We start from the raw sequence: 22,635 nt of genomic DNA, 5'->3' as shown, positions 1-22,635 counted from the left end.
GGCTCAGGGCAGCCCATGGCTGCTGGCTTTCTGGGTTGAGCCGTGGCGTACCGAGGAGGGAGGTAGGGGGAACCATGCCTGTGAGGGGGCGCCAGCCGGGCCCTCCTCCTCAGAGCCGCTCCCCACTGACATCCCCGATGGCTGTGCCAACCTGGTCCCTCTGCCTCTGCATTGGGCACATCGAGGGAGCTGCGGGGACTCTGTCCATACAGGGGCGAGGCAGTCCCCCCCCTCCGCCACCAGGCGGCCTGGGGACATCTGCCCCTCTCACTCCTGCTCCCCGCCAGAGGGGGCAGGTCGGCGCAACCGCCGGGGATGTCAGCAGGGGGTGGCTCCTCCTCCGAGGGACGGGCTGGTGCCTGGGGGCATAGCCCTCTTGGTATGCCACTGCTGCCACACCCGCCGCCCACACAGCAGTGGGGGAGAGTGGGAAACGGGCCTACAGACCCCGCCCCCCACTGCTGCCGCCGATGAGGAGGGGAGGGGCGCAAATGCAAACAGTGGCCCCCGGGCGCCGGACACCTAAGGTACGCCACTGGGGTTGAGGCATGTTTAACAAATAACAATAACCAGAAGTCAGTCAGATAGGGGAGCAAATGATTGGAGCAAACCTTGGACAAGCATACGCCTTAAAGATGTGACAATTTTTCTTCCTTTGTAATCAGCAAGCACTAACCCATCTTTCTCTCCTTTGGATAACCATGGGATAATCAGCAATTACATAGCCGTGTATTTCTTGCAGTAGTTTGTTCTAGCATTAAGAGATTTCCTTTTTGCTTTTTCATATTCTTTTCATATGCTTTTTCATATTCATTTAGTCTTCCTAGTTGCCACATTCTTCCATCTGTTTTCAACCTCCTCTTTCGGTCAACCTGCCTAATCTCTGAGATTCTTTTCTAGGTTCCTATTCCACAACCATTACTGTGGTATGTGAGTGCCTTCCAGATTACAACACATATTTTCCTATCCCCCCCCCCGTCCATTGTGGAGAGTAAATTGCATAATAGTAAAAATGATCCTATACTCCAAACAAATGAAATAGAGGGCTTTGCCAACAGCTTTAGCTTCATCTAGCAAACCCTTTGGATTACCTTCTCAGTAGGACCATTGCTTTGTGGATAACATGGGCTTGCTATGATATGTTTATACATTTCAGGCACCATAACATGTCTGTCTTCATGGAATAACTATTTCCAAGAGTGAGAGTCCATTAGTATGATTCCAATATCCCGCAATGTCATGTCTTTCTAATGTCTGGTCATCCATACAATATTACTCATTTAAGACTTTCTTTAGTTCATCCTCCTTGGTGGTGTCTCATTTTTGTTGTTTTGTGATTGCTTGCTGAAAGATACTGGCATGCAATGTGTATCCATTTCTTCACCAGTGTTATCAGCACCTGCTCTCTCTCTCTCTTCTGGTATGACATTATAGGCCAGATTCTCAGTTCGTGTAAACTGGTGTTGTTCCATTGACCTCAATGGAGCCAGGCTGGTTTACACCCACTGAAGATCTGACACTGCATCTCTGTAACTAACTAGACAATTACTCTCTAGTGTGAGCAGTTCTTCAGGACTGCTTCAAGTGGTTCAGCTGTAACACCACAACCAGACACATGCTCTTGGAAGCATTTACAGCCAAACAAAAATGCACATTTATAACATTCCTATGTTGGTCTGAGTTATTTTGATGTATGATATAGTGGTTAGTCTGATTGGCGCTGTACAGCACCGTGTCTAATCTCAGATGCATGCTTTTAGAATCACCTTTTTATTAGGATCAAAGTAGGCAAATGCTGGAACTGTTTCCATACTGAACAAGTCCTTTAAATTCTGGAAATCAATGGCTTGTTGATTATCCTCCAGGGAATGCATTGTCTTGCTTTGGCAACTATTTTGATTTCAGACAAGCTCAAAGGTTGGTGCAAACATCATGACATTTATCATACCAAAACTTGTCTAAAACTGTTGAAAGCTATTTGTGGCTTGCCAGTCATAGTTTTCTGAGCTGAGCTGTTGTGTTCCTTTGTCATGTGACCTCTAGCAGAAAGATTTGCATCCTGATCCTCCTTTGATCAGCCAATACTAGGATGTCATCAAGGACTGCTGTAACTCCATTCTTTCTTTCATATCTCATCAGCCTTACACTGGAATTCATCTTGTGCTGAGGGGACACCCAAAGGTAGGCAAAATAATCTGGGCCAGATCTTCAGCTGATGTATTGACTTCAGTGATCCTATGCTGATTTACACCAGCTGGTATCTGGCCTTGTTTATTTGCCAAAAGCGCTACTGACAATTTTAAATTGTGATGCCTCTTCAGAGAGCTCAGTTGCCCAATATCATGCCCTAACATGCAGGACTCTGATATAGTGAGCATAGGATCTAGAAATGTAACTTTAAAAAATGATATCTTAAATTCTGCATATGTTACATGAGCTAGATGCAAACATCAAGCAGGTGGGCTGTGTTGCCAGTTCTTGTGATTTTTATCATTAGTCTCATGATAATTTGGTGTTTTATACCCCCAGCTCTTACAGTGAAATGATTTATGGGACTCTCCGATTTTTATTTTTTTTAAAAAAACATAGAAGACAAATAAAAAGAACAAGCAATTAGTGGCAGGGAAATTCCAGTCTCTCACTGTTCAACTCCTTGGCCAGACAGAGGACAAGAAAGAGCTAAAGCAGTGTTTCTCAACCTTTTAAGTAGCAAGTACCTCCTAACTTCTGAAAATGTTAATAAGTACTCCAACACTCAATTTTCCATGGGATTTTATATTTACAAACTAATGTGAGACATACGTTGGAAGAAGGGCTGAGTATATAAGGCTGTGATGTGACAGATGTCAGATCTAGTGTAGGCATCTTTACATCAGGGGTGCACAACTCAAGTATGTACCTGGGCTAGAGGTGATGTTGGCCGAAGATAGGAGGCTTTGAGCGGCATGCCAATGCTGGGGAATATAAAGTGCCGCGCCAAATTTTTTGCCATAGATTTGAGAGGAGGAAGGGGTGAGAGAGAGACAGGAAAAGAGGGTAACTGATGAAAACTGGGGCTGTCATAGTTGTCAATTTCACTCATCAGCTAGAGCACTGAAATTGAAAAGTTTTCTGGGCACCGGGCTTTGAGCCAGGGAGGGGGGCTGCCACCTGGGCAAGTTGCAGGCAGCTACCGCCTGGCTGCCAGCCTGGGAGGTGGGCGACTGCCACCCACTCCGAGCTGGGGCAGAGGAGGCTTCCATGACGGCTGGGACCCAGAGATGTGGGCAGGCGGCTGCTGCCCATCTTCAAACCGGGGTGCTTGTAGCTGTCCCTCAGCTCCCCGTCCGGTGGCTGCCACCCAGCTGCAAGCTCAGCTCATAAGACGCAGGAGGCTGCCACTGGGCTCCTGCCTGGGAGCCGTGACTGGGCAGGAAGCGGGGGATTGCCGCCCGCCTCCCCCAAGAGCTGGCAGCTGCCGCTCGCTTCCCAGCTGGGAGCTGCAACCGGGCAGGAAGCAGGTGGCTGCCGCATGCCTTCCCCAAAAGCTGGAAGCTGCCGCCTGCCTCCCAGCTGGGATCGGGCAGGAAGTGGGTGACTGCAGCCCGGCTTCCTGGGACTGTGGCGGCTGCCACCCACCTCCCAGCTGGGAACTGTGATCAGTTGGGAAGTGAGCTGCTGCTGCCCACCTCCCCTTCACTCTGTTTTTCCCCGGGTACCCCCTGCCTGGGTCTCTCGTATCCTGTACCACAGGTTGAGAAACTATGAGCTAAAGGAAAGGGGGAATAAATAAAGAGATTGCACTTCCTCGATCTGGCCACATGATGTAACTCTTGCTCCACAGTCTGCTTGGCAGGCTATGAGATTAAACACGAGTTTTTTGGATGTTTGGTTTAGAGTTTTCCTTTTGTTATTGCGAACTGCTTCCCTTTTGAGCTATGTATTTTTAAATTCCCAAATAAACATTTCCTTTCCTGTATTCAGGCAGGGCCACCATTGACATATGAGAACCTCTAGTAGTTACAGATCAGGAATAGGTGATACGGTACAGACAAGTATGGATGAAATCGATACATTCTTGTGATATGAAGGGGACCAAATCAGGGTAAGTGGCCGTTTTTAATCAAGGTGAATATTAATAGACATGGTATCTACAATTAAAGGCATGGATAATAAGTGACATTTTAATTTTTGTGAATGAGCAAAGGCTAAAGCCATGAGGTTTTTTTAGTGACACCAGTTTGACAATGTGTATTGGTCAGGAAAGTCATTTTCATCAGATTTTGGACCCGGTGTGCTTTTTTGGATAGAACAAAAGAAAAGGAAGAGGCCCTTAAAAAGAATTGCATTCTAAAAACACACCTTCACTCACAAAATACAAATCCAGAGAGATCAAAACTAGAGCCTTCTGAAAGCTCATTCAGTTGAATTACATTAATTAAAGATGCACTAGAAGGAAAATAATGCTGATTCATCAAGAATGACATAGATCAACCAGTTTGTGATATTTAAGGTGCACATTTTATAGGCCTTTCTTTGAATCTCCAATCACCTCCATCTAATTATAGTGCATCACGCCATAGTGGAGAGGAATAGATATAATGCTTCATGATTCTATATATTTGTGCAATATGCTGATTATAACTCAGATAGCACTTCTGATCATCCTTCTCCACAGAAGTGTAAATCCTATTATGACTGTGATGCTTAATGCAACATAGATGGTCCCTGGATTCTGGAGCCAGCTTGTAAAATCAGCCTGGTCTCTGGCATAAATTGCAGTAACCTAACTTGCATAGTTGTGACAATAACATTCAAAGAGTGAATCAAATGTAAACTAAGGCAGTGATGTCTGCCTGTGCAGCTGCCAGACTGAAACAATAGACTGAAACATGCATCTCAGAGGCTTCAGATTTAGGTCAAACAGTGGTGATTTAACTGTAACCATTGTTAACTGTTTTTCTAAAGATCAAAGCACACAAAACAAGATTATGAAGAGCTGTATGATTTACTATGAGTGGCATCTCATGGCCAGAATCTGGGAGTACTGTATTATCACTTCTTTTTTTTTCTAATCTGACTTCTAGTGAAAAAAATACCCAAGGCCCATGTTGTTTAACAGGCTGGTGTAAATCACAGCAGCTCTGTTAAGTCTATGGAGTTACGTTGATTTACACCTGTGTAGAATCTAGCTGTACAAGTGGGTTATGTGATTCCCAGCTGGCTGCCAAAGGAAAGGAATGTTAAGCAGTGGTATTAGATCTTTCTTATCTTGTCACATCCATCCTCCTCCGATCTCTCTTTGCCACATGCACCATCTTGGACATTAAGATAAAGTGCATCCATTTGTTTTCTGTATTGGAGAATTAGTGCAAAAAAAAGGGGGGGGAAGAAGGGGGAAAGGGAAACTCTCAAGTTTAAGGGCATCTGTCCTTTCAGGAGGTTAAACTGCTGTCACATAAGCCAGACAGCATTATACATCCACTACTACAGCTCTTTCCTAATAAAAAGACTTCAAAAATAAACAGATGCTAGCAAAATAAAAATATAAAGCAGGAGGGTAATTTTATTTTTAGTAGAAAAGCAACAAGCTCTGTTTGTCTATAACTTTCACGATGACATAAATAACAGCAGAATTCCATCAAAACCTGTTTTAGAACCCAGCCATTCACCTGGTAGCAAAATACAGAAGAAAAAATACAGCATGTCTCTCTTGCAACCATTTAACTCATCAGCACAGGAGAGTCATAGAAATCTGAACTGAAAAAAAACATCCATCACCCTACTGAGGTTGGATATTGCCTCGCAATAGAGGATGTCTGAGAGATTAAGCTATAATTGTGGCAGTTGTAAACTTATACAAAATGTTGCCCTTCACGTGAGTCAGTCAAGTACTCTGTGCTCAAGCAACAACTTGAGCTGGTTAGGAAGAACAGAAAAAAAAGTTACAAATATTTTCTCAAAACTTTTCTCCTTTGCATTCAAATTTGGAAAAAAAAAATCACAAACATTTCATTAACATCTTTGCAATATTTTTTTGTTTTAAAATAATAATAATAATAAAAAAAAAAGCCTCTTTGATTCCGCACTGGTATGTCTCTGAAAGCCTGCCCTCCTACCCACATCTGCAAACAGTAGCTGCCCCAAGAAGCCCCTTAAAGAAGGGCTTTCACTGCAGTGCCCTGTGCAGAAAATGTACTACTGCCAAGGGCTGCCCTGACATACATGTGGCCAATGGCAGGTAGAATGATGTGCAGCTATCAGTGATGTCTTTCTGAATAATGTAGGAGCAGGCTTTTAGGAACTTAGAGTTAAATTACAAGATCCTTACTCAGTTTTCACTCGGCTTAGTCAGGAACACTCTCAATAAAGTCATTAGGAATTTGCTAGAGTATAGATTTTAGGACTGAGCCTTTAGGAGTTCAGACCTGAAGTCCCCTGCTCAGGCCTTCTGGGAGTTTTGTCTGAACAAGATCTCAAATGAGGGGCTTAGTCCAGGTGATGTGTTATGTTTTCTACATACAAAGAGCAAACCGTATTTTCTCTCTGAATGACATTATTTCAGATTAAGGAAACCAACAAAGAAAGAACAAATAATGTTCCGTCAGAGAGAGACAGAGCATGAGCAGAGTCACTGCCTCTGTCACAATCAACTTGACTGGACCCCGCAGCACTACCTTCCCCACTAGACAGTCAAGGGGACTTTTTTACATTTAAAGGTGCAGTACACAGAAAACAGAATCACATCCACCCAAAATTCACATAGCTCTATATACAACAATATGGTCCTTTATGCATCTGCACGCACATACACACGAATCTGACCTAGATAGATAATAATCAGGCTTTTCTGGAGTCATAAGGGTCAAACCAGAGAATAACTTTAAAATATTTACAGTAATTCACAAAGACAAGTGCAGACGACAGCACTATATATATATATAGATTTAAACTGAATGGTTATAAGTGCAAGCAACATTAGTTTTGATCTAAAGTCAGATACTTGTATCTGAGGAATATTAGTTCAGTGACCATTGCAAAGCTGTAGTACAGATGTTTTGATTTATTAAAGGAATTATTCAAATTACTTAACATATAAAAATATAAGAACTATCCCTCCTAAGTAGGGACAGTTTGTGTCTATGTAAAAAACCAAAAACCCTGGTACACAAAGGCAGAAACATTAACGGTGAAGAGCTGACAGGATAAAGGAAAGAAACTCAGTTTTCCCCACTCCCTGAAGCAGGTTCCACTTTGATACCAGGTTGGCACTGACATACTCCGCTTTATCTCCAGTGTCAACTGAGTCACTTACCTTTTGGTGCATAGTTATAGTCAACAGCCAGACAGTGAACAGGGAGTCAGCCCAAGGCACCTTTAACACAATAAGGCAGATTTCATAGCTCTTGTTTAGCATTTGACTCTTCATACTGAGTAGATGTATCTACTGCCCTGAATCTAGACTGTTGGTCAAACCTCCATCCCCACAAAGTATGAGTGGGTCATGATCAGTTTCCCATAAACTCCAGAGAAACAGACACATTTCCCATTAACATACCACCGTTGAGTACTGGGTTCTTAGTGCTACTATTCAGGATCTCTCTAAGCCATGATGCATGTTTATATGTACAAGCCTTACAAAGATGTTACAGAGATCATCTGGTATTGGTAACCTGGGGCCTATTGAGGAGGAGTGAGGTGCTGGCCAGAACTTAGCTGGCCTGATTGGAACCATTACCCTGCTTAGCTCCCAAGGGTGAAGTGCTCTTCAGGCATGGTCATGTAGTCCCTATGCAGCTGTTCAGCCCAGGCCCTACTCCAGAATTGGAATCCATGGCTCCATCTCCCCACAGTAGAACATAGGACAGTCCAGCACAGGCAAGGCGAGTCAGGGTAGACAGTGGTAACTTTCCTAACAATGCATTAAAGGGCCCTGGTCTTAGCTCTGATCTCTTCTATTGAGATAAGAGTAGCCTCTGCAGGCAGAACACAGAGTGGAGAAATGAATGCAAGGAATTAGGGCCACCGTCTTGTGTATGAGATTTATCTCCAGAACTAGTCTTCTTTGTGTGGACTCAGTTTACATGGCTACTTGGATAATGATGAGTGCCGCATTATAAAGATGCTTCTGGTTATGTCCCACAATCTTTGAAAATATGCATTCCTTTCCTCTTTACTACATGATGGGCATTCTCATGAACAGTAGCTTCTTAAAATGAAAAAATACCAAGACAGAAGCTCAGCTGGTGTAAACTGGCATGGCACCATTGAAGTCAAGTCCATCAAAATCAATGGAGCTACGGCAGCTTATGCCAGATGAAGATCTGGTCCACCAGTTCAGTAGAGTTCCTGTTAGTACGTATGTAAGCTCTAGTGTGTGCTGGTTAATATTTGGGGTTATTTTCATGGTTATACAATATGAACGCTGTTCTTTCTGTGTGAATGTGTTCAGTACCCAGGGGGTTTTGCCAGTGTGCATACAATTTTCTTGTAGTAAAGCATTCTGAAAGATCTCATAGTTAATTCTGCAATTTGTACTGCAATTAGCGTAGATTTTATGCACACAGAGTTCATCTTTGTTCAGAAAGTAAATATTTGCTAAACAGTATGTTGCTCTGATCAGCATTATGGGGCCATGTGAAGAAAAACCTTGTCATAATCCAGAGTTGCAAAAGGGTGAGTGAAAATTATCCTGAGATCCTTCATGGTGTATTTCCTGGCCTCTGTGGATTTAAAACCATAACATTCATATTGCTTTAATACAGAGTTGTCTTTGCAATTGTTTCCTATGTCTTCTTGTTTCCTATGTCTCTCTCTTCAATAGCTGCCTAACTCTTTGTCCATTATTTGTTTCCTGGGGCACACTACATACGTTTTCATAAGAGAAAGGGATTCCCCAGATAAGCAACATGTCATCAGAGCTGAGTTATCCAGCAAGAAGATGACAGAGGGGGTTTGGTTTTATCCATTGATTTGGTCATAGCTAGCAGCATTTGTTTTCATTCTTCCGTGAGGGCCGACAATGTGCACAGCACTGTCCAATACACGACTATAAACACAGCCATGCTTCATGGAGCTTTCAATCCAAAACTGTTGAGCATCCTCAGTCTAAGCTGGCGCCTATCAGGCAGGCAAAGCTGTTCTCACCAATGGTAAGGGTCATCCCAGGAGGATTGCAAGTTCTCACAATGACTACATTTCTCAGCACCTGGGATCATGCAGCCAGACTGCACCACTGCAACTCAGCTGCTTACAATGACTTTTATTCAAATGTTTCTAATGGGGATGACATGTATTGACACTTCCTCTGCTTAAAATGGTAGAAGCTTGTTAGGCAACCTCCATCACAGAGGCAGGGGAAAAGTCCCCTTTCCCAGGAAGATAACACTGATGCTACTTAGCATTTCTACAGCACAGTACTTGCTCAAATCGCTGTCCAGACATTCTAACTAACCCTCACAAGACCCCTATGAGGTAGGTAGGTGGGCAGGTATTATTAGCATATGGCTGTAAACAGACTGGCAAAATCCCATGCTGACTGGCTGGCTGGCCTTTCCTTGACTATGTCGCACTCATGCACCAACATCCACCTGTGCACAGCTGGGCACTAGTCACTGATAAACTAATCCTGTAACACTATGGGCAATAGGAACAGGGAGGATGAGTTAATGTTGGAAAAGATAGTACATGGGGGGGGGCATTTAGTGGGGAGAGGGAAGTATGAGCATGAAGAGGGACAGCTGCCAAGGGAAGTGAAGATGTCAAGCTTCCCTTTTGGTAGCAGTTTGTGGACTCCAGCCCCTTCTGTTTCCTTATTTTATTATGGTGCCTAGGAGCCCCAGTCATGGGCCAGGACCACACTGTGCTAGGTGCGGCACAGACCCAGACAAAAAGACTTCTAGCCCCCTTTCTACTGTAAACACTACATTGGAAAGTGAACAACATTCCGCCTTTAGCATTTGTGACAAAGCAGCCTGGGGGCCAAACTCCGGCTACTGGAAGGGTTGTGGGGGGAGAAGGCGAGGGATTCAGATAGTCCAGCAAACGTTTTTTAAAAAGCAAGGAAAGGTGAGAGCAAATACGGATACACAAATAATGGTGTGTGTGTGTGTGTGTGGGTGTGTGGGTGTGTGTGCAGTGTTTATAACCACTTCGCTCCTCTTTCCTCTACTAGTTCTGTGGCACTCCCCATTCTAAACAATGGACATTTATGATGACTGAGCCGTACTCTAACAGCACTAAGCCTTGGCAGACGGTGCATCATGAGGCTACTGGAGCATCTCCTGTGTTGAAACTGTGTTTCAGGCTCACTCCTTGAAGTACTTCTGAGGCATGATACGCCAATAGCCGAGTAGCACACACAGCTGTACTATGTTGTCTCCATTTTGCAGAGGGAAATGAGAAAGGGCAAGATTCATTTTTAACCCTAAGGCCTCTTTACACCATGCTGGCGGTTTAAACAGACACTGAAGTCCCATTGCCAAACTGTTGTAAAGGAGTCTTAGTGTAAATGAGAATCTGGGTCAGACAAGTTAAGTGACTTGAGTCAGAGGCAGAACTGGGACTAGACTTCAGGAGTTCCTGGCCACCAGTCCTGTGCTTAGATCTCGATCACACCGCCTCTCACAGGATGCGTCTCTGAACCAGAAACATTCCCTCATCTAGTACATCCCACAGCTGAATCACAACAAAGACTGGATTGGGAAAAGGGCCACACCACAGTGTCTCATAAAAGCAATGATAGCACTTCGGAACTGCAGTATAAAGATCGCTCCTCACTCTGACAGCCTGAGTGATGTTAAAAGTACCAGAGTGAAACCAACAGGTCTCAGCATGCTGATTCCTGCTATCCTAATAAGGACTAGAATATTCCTGTTTGTGTGACTTCTTAACTGTTTGAACTAGGAAACTTCAGATAACTCTCATTACAGAGGTAACCTCCTACCCAAAGCAAAGGCAGATTCCTTGAAGTTTCCAAAGACTAAACTAAACAATAGTGTGACAATCTCTTCTCTGATGTCACATCTAGAAATGCCAACTCTACAATCAGTATTCGCACGAGTATTGCTGGATTGAATAGGCTGATTGACAGGTGTAGTGAGTCATCCCATGGAAATACTGCTTTGTGGAATAATGCTTCCAGGAGTGATGTCAAGAAAACAATGGTCTTGTGTCAGAGAAACTAACCACTAAATCAGAGAGCCTAAGATATCTGTGGATAACCTGGCAGATCTTCTAATCCCACCAATGGTCCTTCTCTACCTCTCCTCTCACTTGTATAAATCAGTCATCTTAATTAAATTAAGTGGAGCTGCTCCAGTGCTAAGCAGGTGTAAGTGAGAGGAGAATCAGGGTCTCAGCCCCCAGTCTATGATCCTTGCCCCTGGTTCCCTCTCCTTAGAGCTGCTTGGCTGGTGCAACCACAGGAAAGGGAGGGCACAGCCCGTATACGAAACTATAGCAGCCTGGAGGCTCTTGGAGAAGGGATACCTTTCAACCCCTGTGGAGTACGCTGGCTCCAAGGAGAAGGGATAGGAATTGCCCCTTCTGATTCAAAGGCCACAAAAATACTTATTTCATACAAGGGAACTGATGTATTAATGAAAGGAAAATTGACTCAACACGTTTTCAGCCTGGAGACAAATCAAGAAAGAGAACAGTGACCTTTTGCAACTCAGTTATATATATTAATGGAAAGGAATTGGAATTGTTCACAAATTGTTTCAATATTACACAGAAATCCTGGTGATCTGTGCTGGCAGCAGTACAGATGTGATTGTCTTTACTGGCAGGGCTGCTGAGCATACTACAGCAGCTTTTTTTGCCAGCATGCAGTCCCTTTGCCACAGATTTTGAGAAGTGCTTTGAAATATGGTGTTTTTTGTGTAATAAGGTGTGGTGCATCATACATACTGTATCTGAATACCAGGACATTCCTACACTGTAAGAACAGTGAAGACCATTCAAGGACCTTTGATCGAATTTTTTTTTATAATGACCCTATTTTAAGGACCTGATCTAACCACAAGGGACATAAATCGAAAGATTCCCATCAACTTCAGTGAGCTTTGGAGTAGGCCCCATGTTACAAGAAGGATGGCCTTTAAAATGTACAGTGTCATTTGCGGTAAAGATACTATAGCGTTGGATCTTTTACAATTTTGCATAGTATATGCAACTCAAAGAGTACAAACCAAAGGAACACCCAAGTAGAAATGACACAGTCATCATACAGGACAGCACAATGTTTAAGGCAAGTAACTTCATGTATAAAAGCAGCCAATGAGAAGTATAAGGATTATCAAAAGACATATGTAGTTTGAGTGGCACTGAGAAAGTGATGTTCCAATTTCCATGGAAACTCTTGATGAGTCTTGCTGCATTAGAATAATGAAAGGACTGGCTCATTTTACAAGATAAAAATACAGTTTTGCTGCCTGCAGGATTCCAGGTAACATTAAGAAGAATTGTCTTGAACAATATTGTGGTCCATAAATATCCTACGGCACTTTTCTGCAAGAGCAGGAGTGTTAGCCTTAGTTAAATTCCAACTCCGGTAATTATATAGCTCCCTAAATTCAACTAAGGCGATGCGCTTTATATGAGGCTGCATCTAAAATCTATCCAGAAACTGAAGCTGGCACAGAATGCAGAAGCGTGTTTGTTAGGGGGTACATCTTTGGGGAACACGACACCTGTGCTTTTGGACCTGCACTGGCAACCTATCAAGTACTGTGTGGAATCTGAGCGGTGAGCTTTGCCCTATAATGCTCTAAATGTCCTGGGACCTAATGAACTGAAAGAATACCCCTTGCCCCATGCCATACTGCCACAGTTAGGATTGAACGATAGGGATAACTGGATGGAGCCCCAGAGAGAGAGGGGCAAGGTGTTCTGTCAGGGGCCCTCCAATCGGATTCAAACTCCACCCTGGTCCAAAATATCCCTAATGTATCAACCTTCACGACAGGCTGTAAGGCCTCTTTTGTTTTCCTGAGCTGAGCAGGACTGGAAGGATTCTTACGGGCTGTTGTAAGCTTGTAACGTTCCAGCAGATGCTGGCTGGAGAGCACGTTAATTATTGGGCAAAAGGGCGTACCATGAGGAGTCTGTTTATATGTGTTTATATATATATGTGTGTGTGTGTGTATTTTTCAAATGAGTCAAGGATGAATATGGGTCGAAAGCAAAAGAATAAATTCCATGTGCAGCTTCATAGCCGACTGACTCATTCTTCACTTCCTATCTTAAGCATTTGCATAGCACTGCTGTGCACAACTGAGCGCGCATTGCATTTCACTTCACAGGTGGCTGCGTTTTATTGGTGTGTGCTGTGATCCCTGTCTGTGTACAGCTTGGGTATCAGTTTGAAAAGGGAGAGGGAAGAAAATTGCAGCTTTTTACTAAGTTAAAAACATTCATTACTGAGACAGGCCAACCATAGCACAAACGCTCCCTTCTGTTCCACAGAGCTGAAAGCACCCACATGCAATAATCATGAGAGAGGAGCAGGGACTATTTGTCCCACTGACTTGTGAGGAATGGGAAACCCCACCATTTGAACAGTGTTCATTGTGAGGCCCTGCAGACTTGTCTCAGTGGCAGTCTGGCCATTGATTTCAATGAGCCTTGGCTCAGACCCTGTGGGGGCAGTGTGGAAGTCAGGGAGCAGTTGGCTCAGTTTCAGACAGAATACCCTGTAGGAATTAAAACTTGCACCATTAAGTTCTGGCCTATGGCTTCTTCCCCCTTCCCTGGTAAGAGTGGACATCGTAAGAGTGAACTGCTGCAGACAAGGGGACCAACAGCAGCACATCCACCAAGCTGGCCAGCCTACTAGAAGGGACAGGGATACTAGGGCAGCACATAAAGAAGGGCAGGCACAGCTGTCCCAAGAGCCGGGAGGCTGGGGTTACCAGGAATCCCTGGACTCCATGTGAGCAGGAGACCACAACCTTGCCCCTTCCTGTGCCCCCAGTAGGCCCTACTCTGTATATCCAGGGGATAATGCTTTGGATTTTTCATCGGCTTCCACATTTTGAGCTTTTGTCTTCTTTTCTCATCTGAGAAATTTTGCTTGGAAAAGGATATATCCCAATAATCTGATTCAATCCATTAAAGAAACATGAACAGAAGTTTATAGTGGCAGTAGATACATGCGTGTGTAAGTGCGTAGAGCTGAATTCTTTGTCACTCAGTGTTGTTATAGACAATTCTCTTGTAGACACATTTATACTGCAACTTGCTATGGTAGTTCTCAGCCCAAGAGTAATTACTTGACCAAAACTGGGTTAAAATTGACTTGTCTGTTTTAAGTAAAGAGTAAAGCAGATAATTTTGTCTATTGTCTGCTTCCAGACTTTTTATTTTAGAGTTTACGGTTGTGGGATTGATTTATATCAGTGAAAACTAGGAGAACAGAGAGCAAACACTGCCACAATGTCTGCTGCCGGGGGTTGTTTTGATAAAGTTGCATGGCAATGGAATGAAGATCAGACTCCTCCGAGCTATTAATTTGGATCTTAAAATTTCTGGTCTTCAGCACTTATTTGTGGTAATATGTGCATAAAGGACAGGGGAGATTAGAAATGGGTAGCTTCAACTAAATACCATTAAATAGGTGTTTCAGAGAAAGTACTGGCAACTGAATAACATTACCCTGCCATTCTGGAACCCCCTCAATCTAAGCCCTGTTTGTGGTGCAAATTCCATCTACAGCCAGTATGTCCTCTCTGTTTAGCCTCTCTTCCCCATCCCCATGAACTTTCATTAATACGTACCTTTTTAACCCAAAACAAGAAGCCTTATTCGTACTGTCGTCATATACGTGTCTGCATGTACACACATACATGTATAGTAGAAATCATCATGGCATCATTATAATTGTTCCTACCAGGGAGAGACAGACAGACAGACAGACCGAACAAATCCGTAGCTTCAAATCATTGCCACTGAAGCTCAAAAGATTTAACATACAGCCAGTCCCTAACAGCAGTGTAAATGGTCTAGGCATGTTAACAAGCCAGCAGCCCACCTCTAAGATGCTCTGTGGCATGCTTTCCCCTAGGTCACAGTACTGATTCTTTTGATTCTGGCTCCGCAATGCTGGATGGGGTTGGGGCTTGGTTCTTGTGTGTTACCAGAGGTGACGTTTCCCCTTCAGATTTGCAGTTGGGAATCGCTTCTACATTGACTTCATTTAGCTCCTGCTCTTTCGCCTTCATTTCTTTTTGATTCAGATAATGAAGGATACCTGCTCCCAGGGCATCTCCTTCAACGTTCACAACAGTGGTGGTTCGGTCCCTGGTCAATAGCAAAAGCACATAGGCAACCTTTTAACTTGAGATACGATTCAATTTGTGGGGCCAAATTCATCCCGGTATAACGCCACTGCAGTCAGTGGAGGCAGAGGGACTACTCTTGGCTCATGCTGCGTACACAGTGGCATTAGATGTTCTCTAGAGGCATCATCACAGTTTAAGTATTTTAGAAATGCACAGCATAGCTCCAACTATTAGTGTCAGCTGGTCTTGATCTCTACGCTTCCTCTTCAGCTGCCAGTGTAGCCCTTCATCTCTACACAGGAGAGCACACACACAAGTGAGCTCCTCTGAGGCAGATGTGCTTTCTCCAAGCTCCCAATGTTTCCACTTCCCTCACTCCACAACTGTCTCCACCAGCACAGGAACAGAGAGCCCTGAATCCATTCCTGAACTTAGGTCTCCTGGACAGCCACTTGGGGTGCCACTGCTAGTCTTCCATCAAAGCCAGAGGTGGACAGGCTGCCCAGTTTGCATATGGATGAATTGGGCTCTTTGTTTCTAACTAAAGGGAAGCCTGTAGCATGTATCAAAGAGGGAAGATCCTCATCACGCAAAAGCTCATATGCGCTGGGGCCTTGTTACAGGCCACATACAGGATTTGTTCATGCTTTTCCTTCTCCCCCACTGAGCTCCTTTTCATTAGTGTCTCTGTCCCACCATGCACAGTTTTTCATCCAGCTTTAACTGGATTGTTTCTCAGCTTTTGCTCCACTCCTTTTTCAGTCTCCCCTAAGCACCTGATGCTGTTCTAACCTGAGTGAGGCCTTCAAACCCACGATGTTCAGGTGAGTATGAAATCACCCATCACTAGGGCTTCTGTCTGAGTGCTGGCACCATGTCACATCCTGCTGCCTGTGGGCCATGCAATGCAAGATACCGTGACACGGCTACACTTTAATGGAAGGAGGTTTATGAATCATATTGTCTCTGTGAAGTGGTAGTGATGATTAAAATGATGGCTGTCTGGTAAGAATGGGCACATTTCTTTCCTCTGTGCTTTGGGACCTCACTCAGTCTGCTCAGGGCCTAATTTCACTATGTGCTTAACTTGTGACTTTGTACTATTTCCTTATTCAATGTTTTATAATAAAATAAGTCACAAGGTTACTCCCCCCTCCCTCCATCCTGGTCATTATAACCAAACGGGATGCAAAACCAAGGCTGCTTTCCATGTACAATAGAACCTCAAAGATACGAACACCTCGGGAATGGAGGTTATTTGTACCTCTGAAATGTTCGTAACTCTAAACAAAACATTATGGTACCGTACCCTGCAGTCACTGTCCTCCAGCTGAGGCTGGGAGAGATCTCTGCCAAGTGGCACCTGGCAGCACTGCCTGGTTTGCAAGCAGCTCCCTGCCCTATTCCTGTTTCTTGCCTTTGGGCTGAACTGGGGATGGGGGCCTGCCCTGCACTCTTGGCACTACAAGCCCCAGCCTTCAGCCGCCTCTCCCCAGAGCTCGCCCTGCTCAGTGCATTGCTTGCCACGCTCCAGAAGCAGCACGTGGCAGAAGGTTGGTGCCAGCCAGCTGCCAGCACCCCTCCCTCTCTTGCCCCTTGCCCTGCCAGAGGTGCTGGCAGGATCCAGGAGTGCAGCCATGGGCAAAGCTTGGGCTGCATCAATGCACAGGCTGTGGCCCTTTAAAACTCCTCCAGAGCGCAGCTGACTCCCATTCCAGCTCCAGGTCGGCTTTGGCTGCAACCTTCAGTTTCTTGCAGCAGCATCTGCAGGGACCTTTCTTTCCCAGGCTCCAGAGGCAGGGGGGGAGGGGTGTGTGAAAACAGCTTCCCCCCCAGTGGAGAGGAGTGGGAAGGGGTGAAACAGCACCCTGGGCTTACAGGAATAGCGCAGACCCCGGACTGTTTCTGCTCTGCATGCCGACCTTGCAATACAGGCACAGTATTTGCTCCCCCTCCCCCCCCCCCTCCCCCAACTCCGCTGCTGCCTGATTGCTTACTTCCGGTTTCATAGGGTGTTTGGTTGACTGGTCACTTCGTAACTCTGGTGTTTGTATCTTTGAGGTTCTACTGTAGTACATTGCTGTGTGGTTTGAAGGGAAGGCGGCTGTGTGGAGGAGGCACGCGATACACAGATAGCGCAGTTTAGCACTCAGTGAAGAGTGGGCTCAGAGCTATCCAGCCCAAGCAGGAGCACTAGGAAGCACTGTGCACCTTGACTCCTGCCGCTCCCAGCTCCACAGAGGACGGTGCAGCCACCGTCACAGCTGTCAGGAAGGTGCATCATGTGCTCCCCTCTGCTGGCCAGTATGGATGAAGGGGGCTAGGGCCACAGTTCACCCCTTTAAAGGTGGCTGGTGCCTGAGATGAAAGTCCAATGCTGCTACGAAGCAGAAGGACTGCGACTATAGCTGGCCCTGCACAATGAGAACAAAGTGGGCATGGGGGGGAAGCGGGGAGGAAGAATGTTTGTTGCCTTTTTTCCTTGCCTTGTGCAACCAACAACAACCTGTCCCAAGGATTTGTCTCAATAGCCTTCTCCAGCCAATGGTCTTGACTGGCGATTCAGTCACTTAATAGGTAACCTATTATTTCATTAGCATTGCAACGTCGGTTTTGAAGTACTTTTACGTTAAGGCTTTCTGGGTTATTAAAATTGATTAATAAATTTTCTGCCCATCAGGGCACAGAGGGGTTAAGAGTCAGTGGGTGAAACTTTGCTGTAGACAGACCTGGGCACCAATTGGTGGGAGTTCAGAGGCGGACAGGAATGATTAAAAGGCGTATGAGATTGCTTGAGATAAAAGGCTGAGAGACCCATTTTGGAGAGCTCAGTTAAAGTGACATGAGAGCTACCTATGCCACTCAGGTATTTGCAGATGGTTCCCATGTCATTTAACTGAGCTATACAAACGAGGTCTTTTAACCTTTCTCCATGGGAGAGGAGTTATTTAGGGTGGTAGAAGAGAGTAAGTCTAGGAGTAATGAGAAGAAAGTTAGCCTGAACAGTGAGATAAAATTCTTCACACTGAGATCTGTTAGGCTGTGGGATAATCTCCCATGATTTCAGAAGGGAGATTTGTCTCAGTAAGAACTGAGCAGAACTGAATAAGAACGCCTTATCTAGCTCTTTCCAACGGCAAAGAATGGAGAGGTGTCAAAATAGCTAACTAAACTCATGATGAAGAGAAACACTGCTCCTGCACCAATAATATGTTCATGTAACAGCATTATCTCTGTCTTATGATGATTGCGGCTTCTCCCCTGAATCCACTTCTCTGCCAATGTAGGATTGTTCCCTGCACTATATTCCCCTGTCCTTTGGACATTTAAAACCAGATTAGACAAAGTAACAGGATGCGTGCTGCTTTCCTCAGGAGACCATTGTACCACCTACTGGATGCAGTGCTCAGGAAGCTTTATCCCATTATTCAGCCTCAGTTTTCCTTTTTTTGTTCTATCCAATTGCTAGTAATAGCCTCTTGTACAACTCTAAATAATTCCTCTCAAGGGAACTGTAGTCAACGGGAGTTTTATCTCAGCAAAGATCAAGTAAAATTTGAATAAGTACTTTAGGATCTGCCCCACAGTTCTTATTTAATTGAAACTGAGTAATGTTATTCTCTGCCTTTTCTGGTAAAGTGTGTGTGTGTGTAAACTCAGTATAAAACTGTGTGATTTATTTTCTAGACTATTGCTTTGTTCCTCCAATGCTGTGCTTCCAACTACATATGCAGTAGCAGATAATACATATTATATAGTACTTACACAATCCAGTCCACTGCTAATATCAAGGATAGATCGTTGGTAGGAAGTCCAATGGCCTCCAAGATAATAGCAATGGTCAAAACTCCTCCAGCTGGAACTCCAGCCGCTCCAACACTGGATGCAGTGGCAGTCACACTGAGAATGTTTTCAAACATGAGTTAGTGCAATTTCAGTAACACACTCATTCAATAGCTACAGTGCATATTTTTCTACAGTGGCGATTTTAACCAAAATAAAAGGAGGGGGGCAAATGTATCTTTGTCTAAATAGTCTTCCATCTCTGGCCATATATTTTGCTGATGTCCAATAACGTTGGGTACTGAGTGCCATTATTCTGCAAGCATCAAAACTAGCTATCCAAGTAATGACTGTTGTTAATACTGCCAGTGTATTTTCAGATGAGCAACATACATCACAGTGTATCTCTGCCATATGTATGAAAAATGATAATAACAATCGAAGTGTGTTGGGTTCTTTGCAGTCAGAATTAGACTTGTTCTTGCCCAGAGGAGTGTAAGTGGTCCAGATGGACAACATGCAGGCAAAAGAGCAGGGGAAGGAAGCAAATTGCTTTAAAAGGGATGGCTGGAAGGAGTGGGACACCCAGAATACGTCCTCGGGATGCCTGCGGGATGCAGAATGTTGGTGCCTTAGGGGTGTTAAAATTATTTGTGGGATCACTGAGGTATTTTAGAGGGTCTTGGGGAGGGATTTGACGGACGAAAAAGACGAATCATGAGGTATAGGATATTTCAGGTGTGGAGGGGACAGCCGAGCATGAGAGTGCTTGAGGGGGAAGGTGTTCAATTAGCATAGGGATGGGTGCAGTATTGATAGACAGACTGGAGGACATAAAAGGGGCATGAAAAATAACAGGTGGAGTAAAGAGTCTGAACAAGGTAGTAGTGGAAAACTACTGATGGGACACAGGTCAGGGTAGAGGCACAGAGAAAGTGAGGGCAGAGAGTGTGAAACTGATGCAGAAGGTGATGTGGAGCTGCCAAAGGGATCACGAGGGGAGCAACGTGGTCAAAGTGCTGACTGCAGATGATGAACTTGGGGGTAGCGTTCTGGATAGCCTGGAGGGCAGCAGCATGGGCACTGAAAAGGCCAGAGAAAGGGATGTTGCTGTAGACAAGGTGAGGAATTACCAAGGCAGGAACATAACTATTAGCAGTGGGGAGGGAAAGGAAAGGACAGGGTTTGGATTGGTTGTAAAGAAAGAAGTGACTTATTGGCATCCAAACGACAAGGTAAAGGAGAAGAAGGGGTTACAGAGGACACTGAGGGTAGGCGAATAGGAGACACTGGGGAATGACCTAGCTTGATGGCGAGGGGATGGGGAACATGGGGAGAAGAGTTCTGCAAAAATGGAGGTTTTGAAATGCTCAGTATTTAAAATTCAGATCTAGCCCTCAGTCTCCACATTTACAAAGCCTGTTTTGTACATGTCAAAGCCTGAAAAGCTCCTGTTGTATTGGTGGATGACATGTTCCACAGAGATTCACAGACTGTAGTTCAGAGGACTAGAGAGGGCTGCCAACCCTCCAGGATTGTCCTGGAGTCTCCAGGAATTAAAGATGAATCTTTAATTAAAGATTATGTCCTGTGATGAAACCTCCAGGAATCCATCCAAACAAAATTGGCAACCTTAGGCCTGGAATCTGAATGGCTAGATATTAAAAAAACAACTAGTGCGTCAAAACAGAAAGCCCACAGGCTTAGCGTGGCGCTTGGGGGCCAGGAAGATGTGGTTTTAATCACAAGCAACTTACAGAATAGTAAAGATCTGTCCAGCATTGAGGTCGACATTGTTCAGCTGAGCAATAAACACAGCAGCCACGCACTGGAATATGGCAGCTCCATCCATGTTCACAGTGGCCCCAATAGGAAGGATGAACCGACTGATCCTCTTGTCTACTCCATTGTTTTCCTCAATACACTTGATCATTGATGGCAGAGTAGCTGAGCTAGAAACAGACAAGACGACAATCATGGAGCAGTACAGTCCTGTCCGACCAGTGCATAAGCTGTCAGTTTATCATCATCATTTCCATTGTGCTGCAACATATAATTCTAGGCCAAGATTTTCAACACTGACTAGTGAGTTTGGGTGCCTGATTTTCAAAGGGCAGATGGGGGTTCAGCACTTTTTGAAAATCAGGACATTTTATGGTGCCTCAAATCGGGCCACCCCCAAACTAGGTCACCCTAAATCACTTACCCCTTTTGAAAATCTTGGCCAACAGCTATGTATTCCCAGCAAAAGAACAGCATGTTTGCAATGTGGTGTTGTCTTCTTCCTTGTTTATGGTTCAGAAAGTGTTTTTCTTTAAATGGAAAAGCAAACAAACAGATTCCCCAGGCCCCCCTCCTGTGTCGCTGAAGCATGCCCATTGTTGAAATATGGGCTGCACATTACTGCTAATAATGGCATCAATATGCAGAAGTTTATGCCTGGATGTATAGTTACCCCTCATGGCGCCCCCTGATATCAGTGGGACTCTATATGGGAGGTACTATATGCCTAAATACAGAACTTTGCAGGATCAGGACCAATATTTGCATCTGAAACTTGTTCAAATTAAAATGTGGGTTTAGCATAACATTATTCCATATCAGAAATAAACACATTAGCACACCTTGAACAAGTGGCAAAGGCTGTTGCCAATGGTGTTATAAGTCCAAAGAGAAAGCTGAAAGGATTTTTGCGTGTGAATACAAAATACACAAGCGGCAAAATGATTCCTCCATGGATGACGTGACCCAGAATCGAGGCAAAGATGTATTTCCCCAGGCTGGTTACCAGGAGGACAATATCTTCCATTTCCACAATCTTGCTTCCAACAAGGAACATAATGCCAATAGGCACATACCTGTATAAATCAAAAAAGGGATGTCTCTCAGTAATATTAAACAAGAGGAACAAGCCTTAAAATGACACATGCTGCTTTCATTTTTAGGGACCACATTCTTCCTGGCAGGAAACTTGTGTGTAGCACTCTGCCCCCCTATTGAAGGGGTGGAATCTGCAGTGAACTCCATGCCTGCAGAACCACAAAATATACAGTTGCCCCGTGCCCTATACACTCACGCTAAACAAATTTACAATGGAGCGGGTTCTCTCTTGGTTGCTAATGGGAATGTTGTCGGGCTGGATAAGCTGTCATTGGCTCCTGGCCTGAAGGAGACATCCAGGAAGGCTGGAAGTGGCACAGCTGGGAGTGGAGATGGTGCAGGAATGTTGGCAGAAGCTGTCAGGGAGATTGCATGCTCATAGGAGAGAGTGCAGGAGACGAGGTCTATTGTGGAGTTTTATTCCATTGGGGAGGAGGCCAGGTGAGTTGCTGAAGCTCAGAAGGCACAGGGTCAGTCCAGGCAAGGCATTTTGTCTACAAAAATCAAGCTTCTGGAGTCTCACTGAGGCCTATAGCTCTGTGTGTACGTACACACACACACACACACACACACACACACCCAAATCTTTGGACATCAATAATTTGTTTGTGGTGTCCTTTGTCAGCAACAGTTTACAGCTCCTTCCTTGAAAGGAGCTCCTTGAGAGCTGCATTGAGGCCCAAAACATATTCCAGCCTGAGTAACATTG

The 22,635-nt window shown here is 44.6% G+C and overlaps 1 protein-coding gene across 2 annotated transcripts in view; it reads right to left on the bottom strand.

Annotated features, from left to right (window-relative positions):
• Window positions 1-5,521: 5,521 nt before the first annotated feature.
• Window positions 5,522-22,635, bottom strand: part of SLC1A4 (solute carrier family 1 member 4) — a 43,820-nt gene continuing 26,706 nt past the window's right edge. For both annotated transcript variants that reach the window (XM_067565252.1, XM_067565253.1), the window contains 4 exons: window positions 21,671-21,904; window positions 20,804-20,998; window positions 19,029-19,163; window positions 5,522-15,282 (listed from right to left, as the gene is read on the bottom strand). In XM_067565252.1, coding sequence (XP_067421353.1) covers window positions 15,048-15,282; window positions 19,029-19,163; window positions 20,804-20,998; window positions 21,671-21,904 — 799 coding nt within the window. In that variant the 3' untranslated portion in view covers window positions 5,522-15,047. The remainder of the gene's footprint in view (window positions 15,283-19,028; window positions 19,164-20,803; window positions 20,999-21,670; window positions 21,905-22,635) is intronic.

The sequence above is a fragment of the Emydura macquarii genome, unplaced genomic scaffold, assembly GCF_026122565.2.
Source record: "Emydura macquarii macquarii isolate MOO-44397 ecotype Brisbane River unplaced genomic scaffold, CSIRO-AGI_Emac_v2 contig_2676, whole genome shotgun sequence".
In the NCBI taxonomy this organism is placed as follows: Eukaryota; Metazoa; Chordata; order Testudines; family Chelidae; genus Emydura; species Emydura macquarii.
The sequence above is the reverse complement of the archived record's forward strand: the minus strand, read 5'-3'. Positions and strand labels throughout refer to the sequence as shown.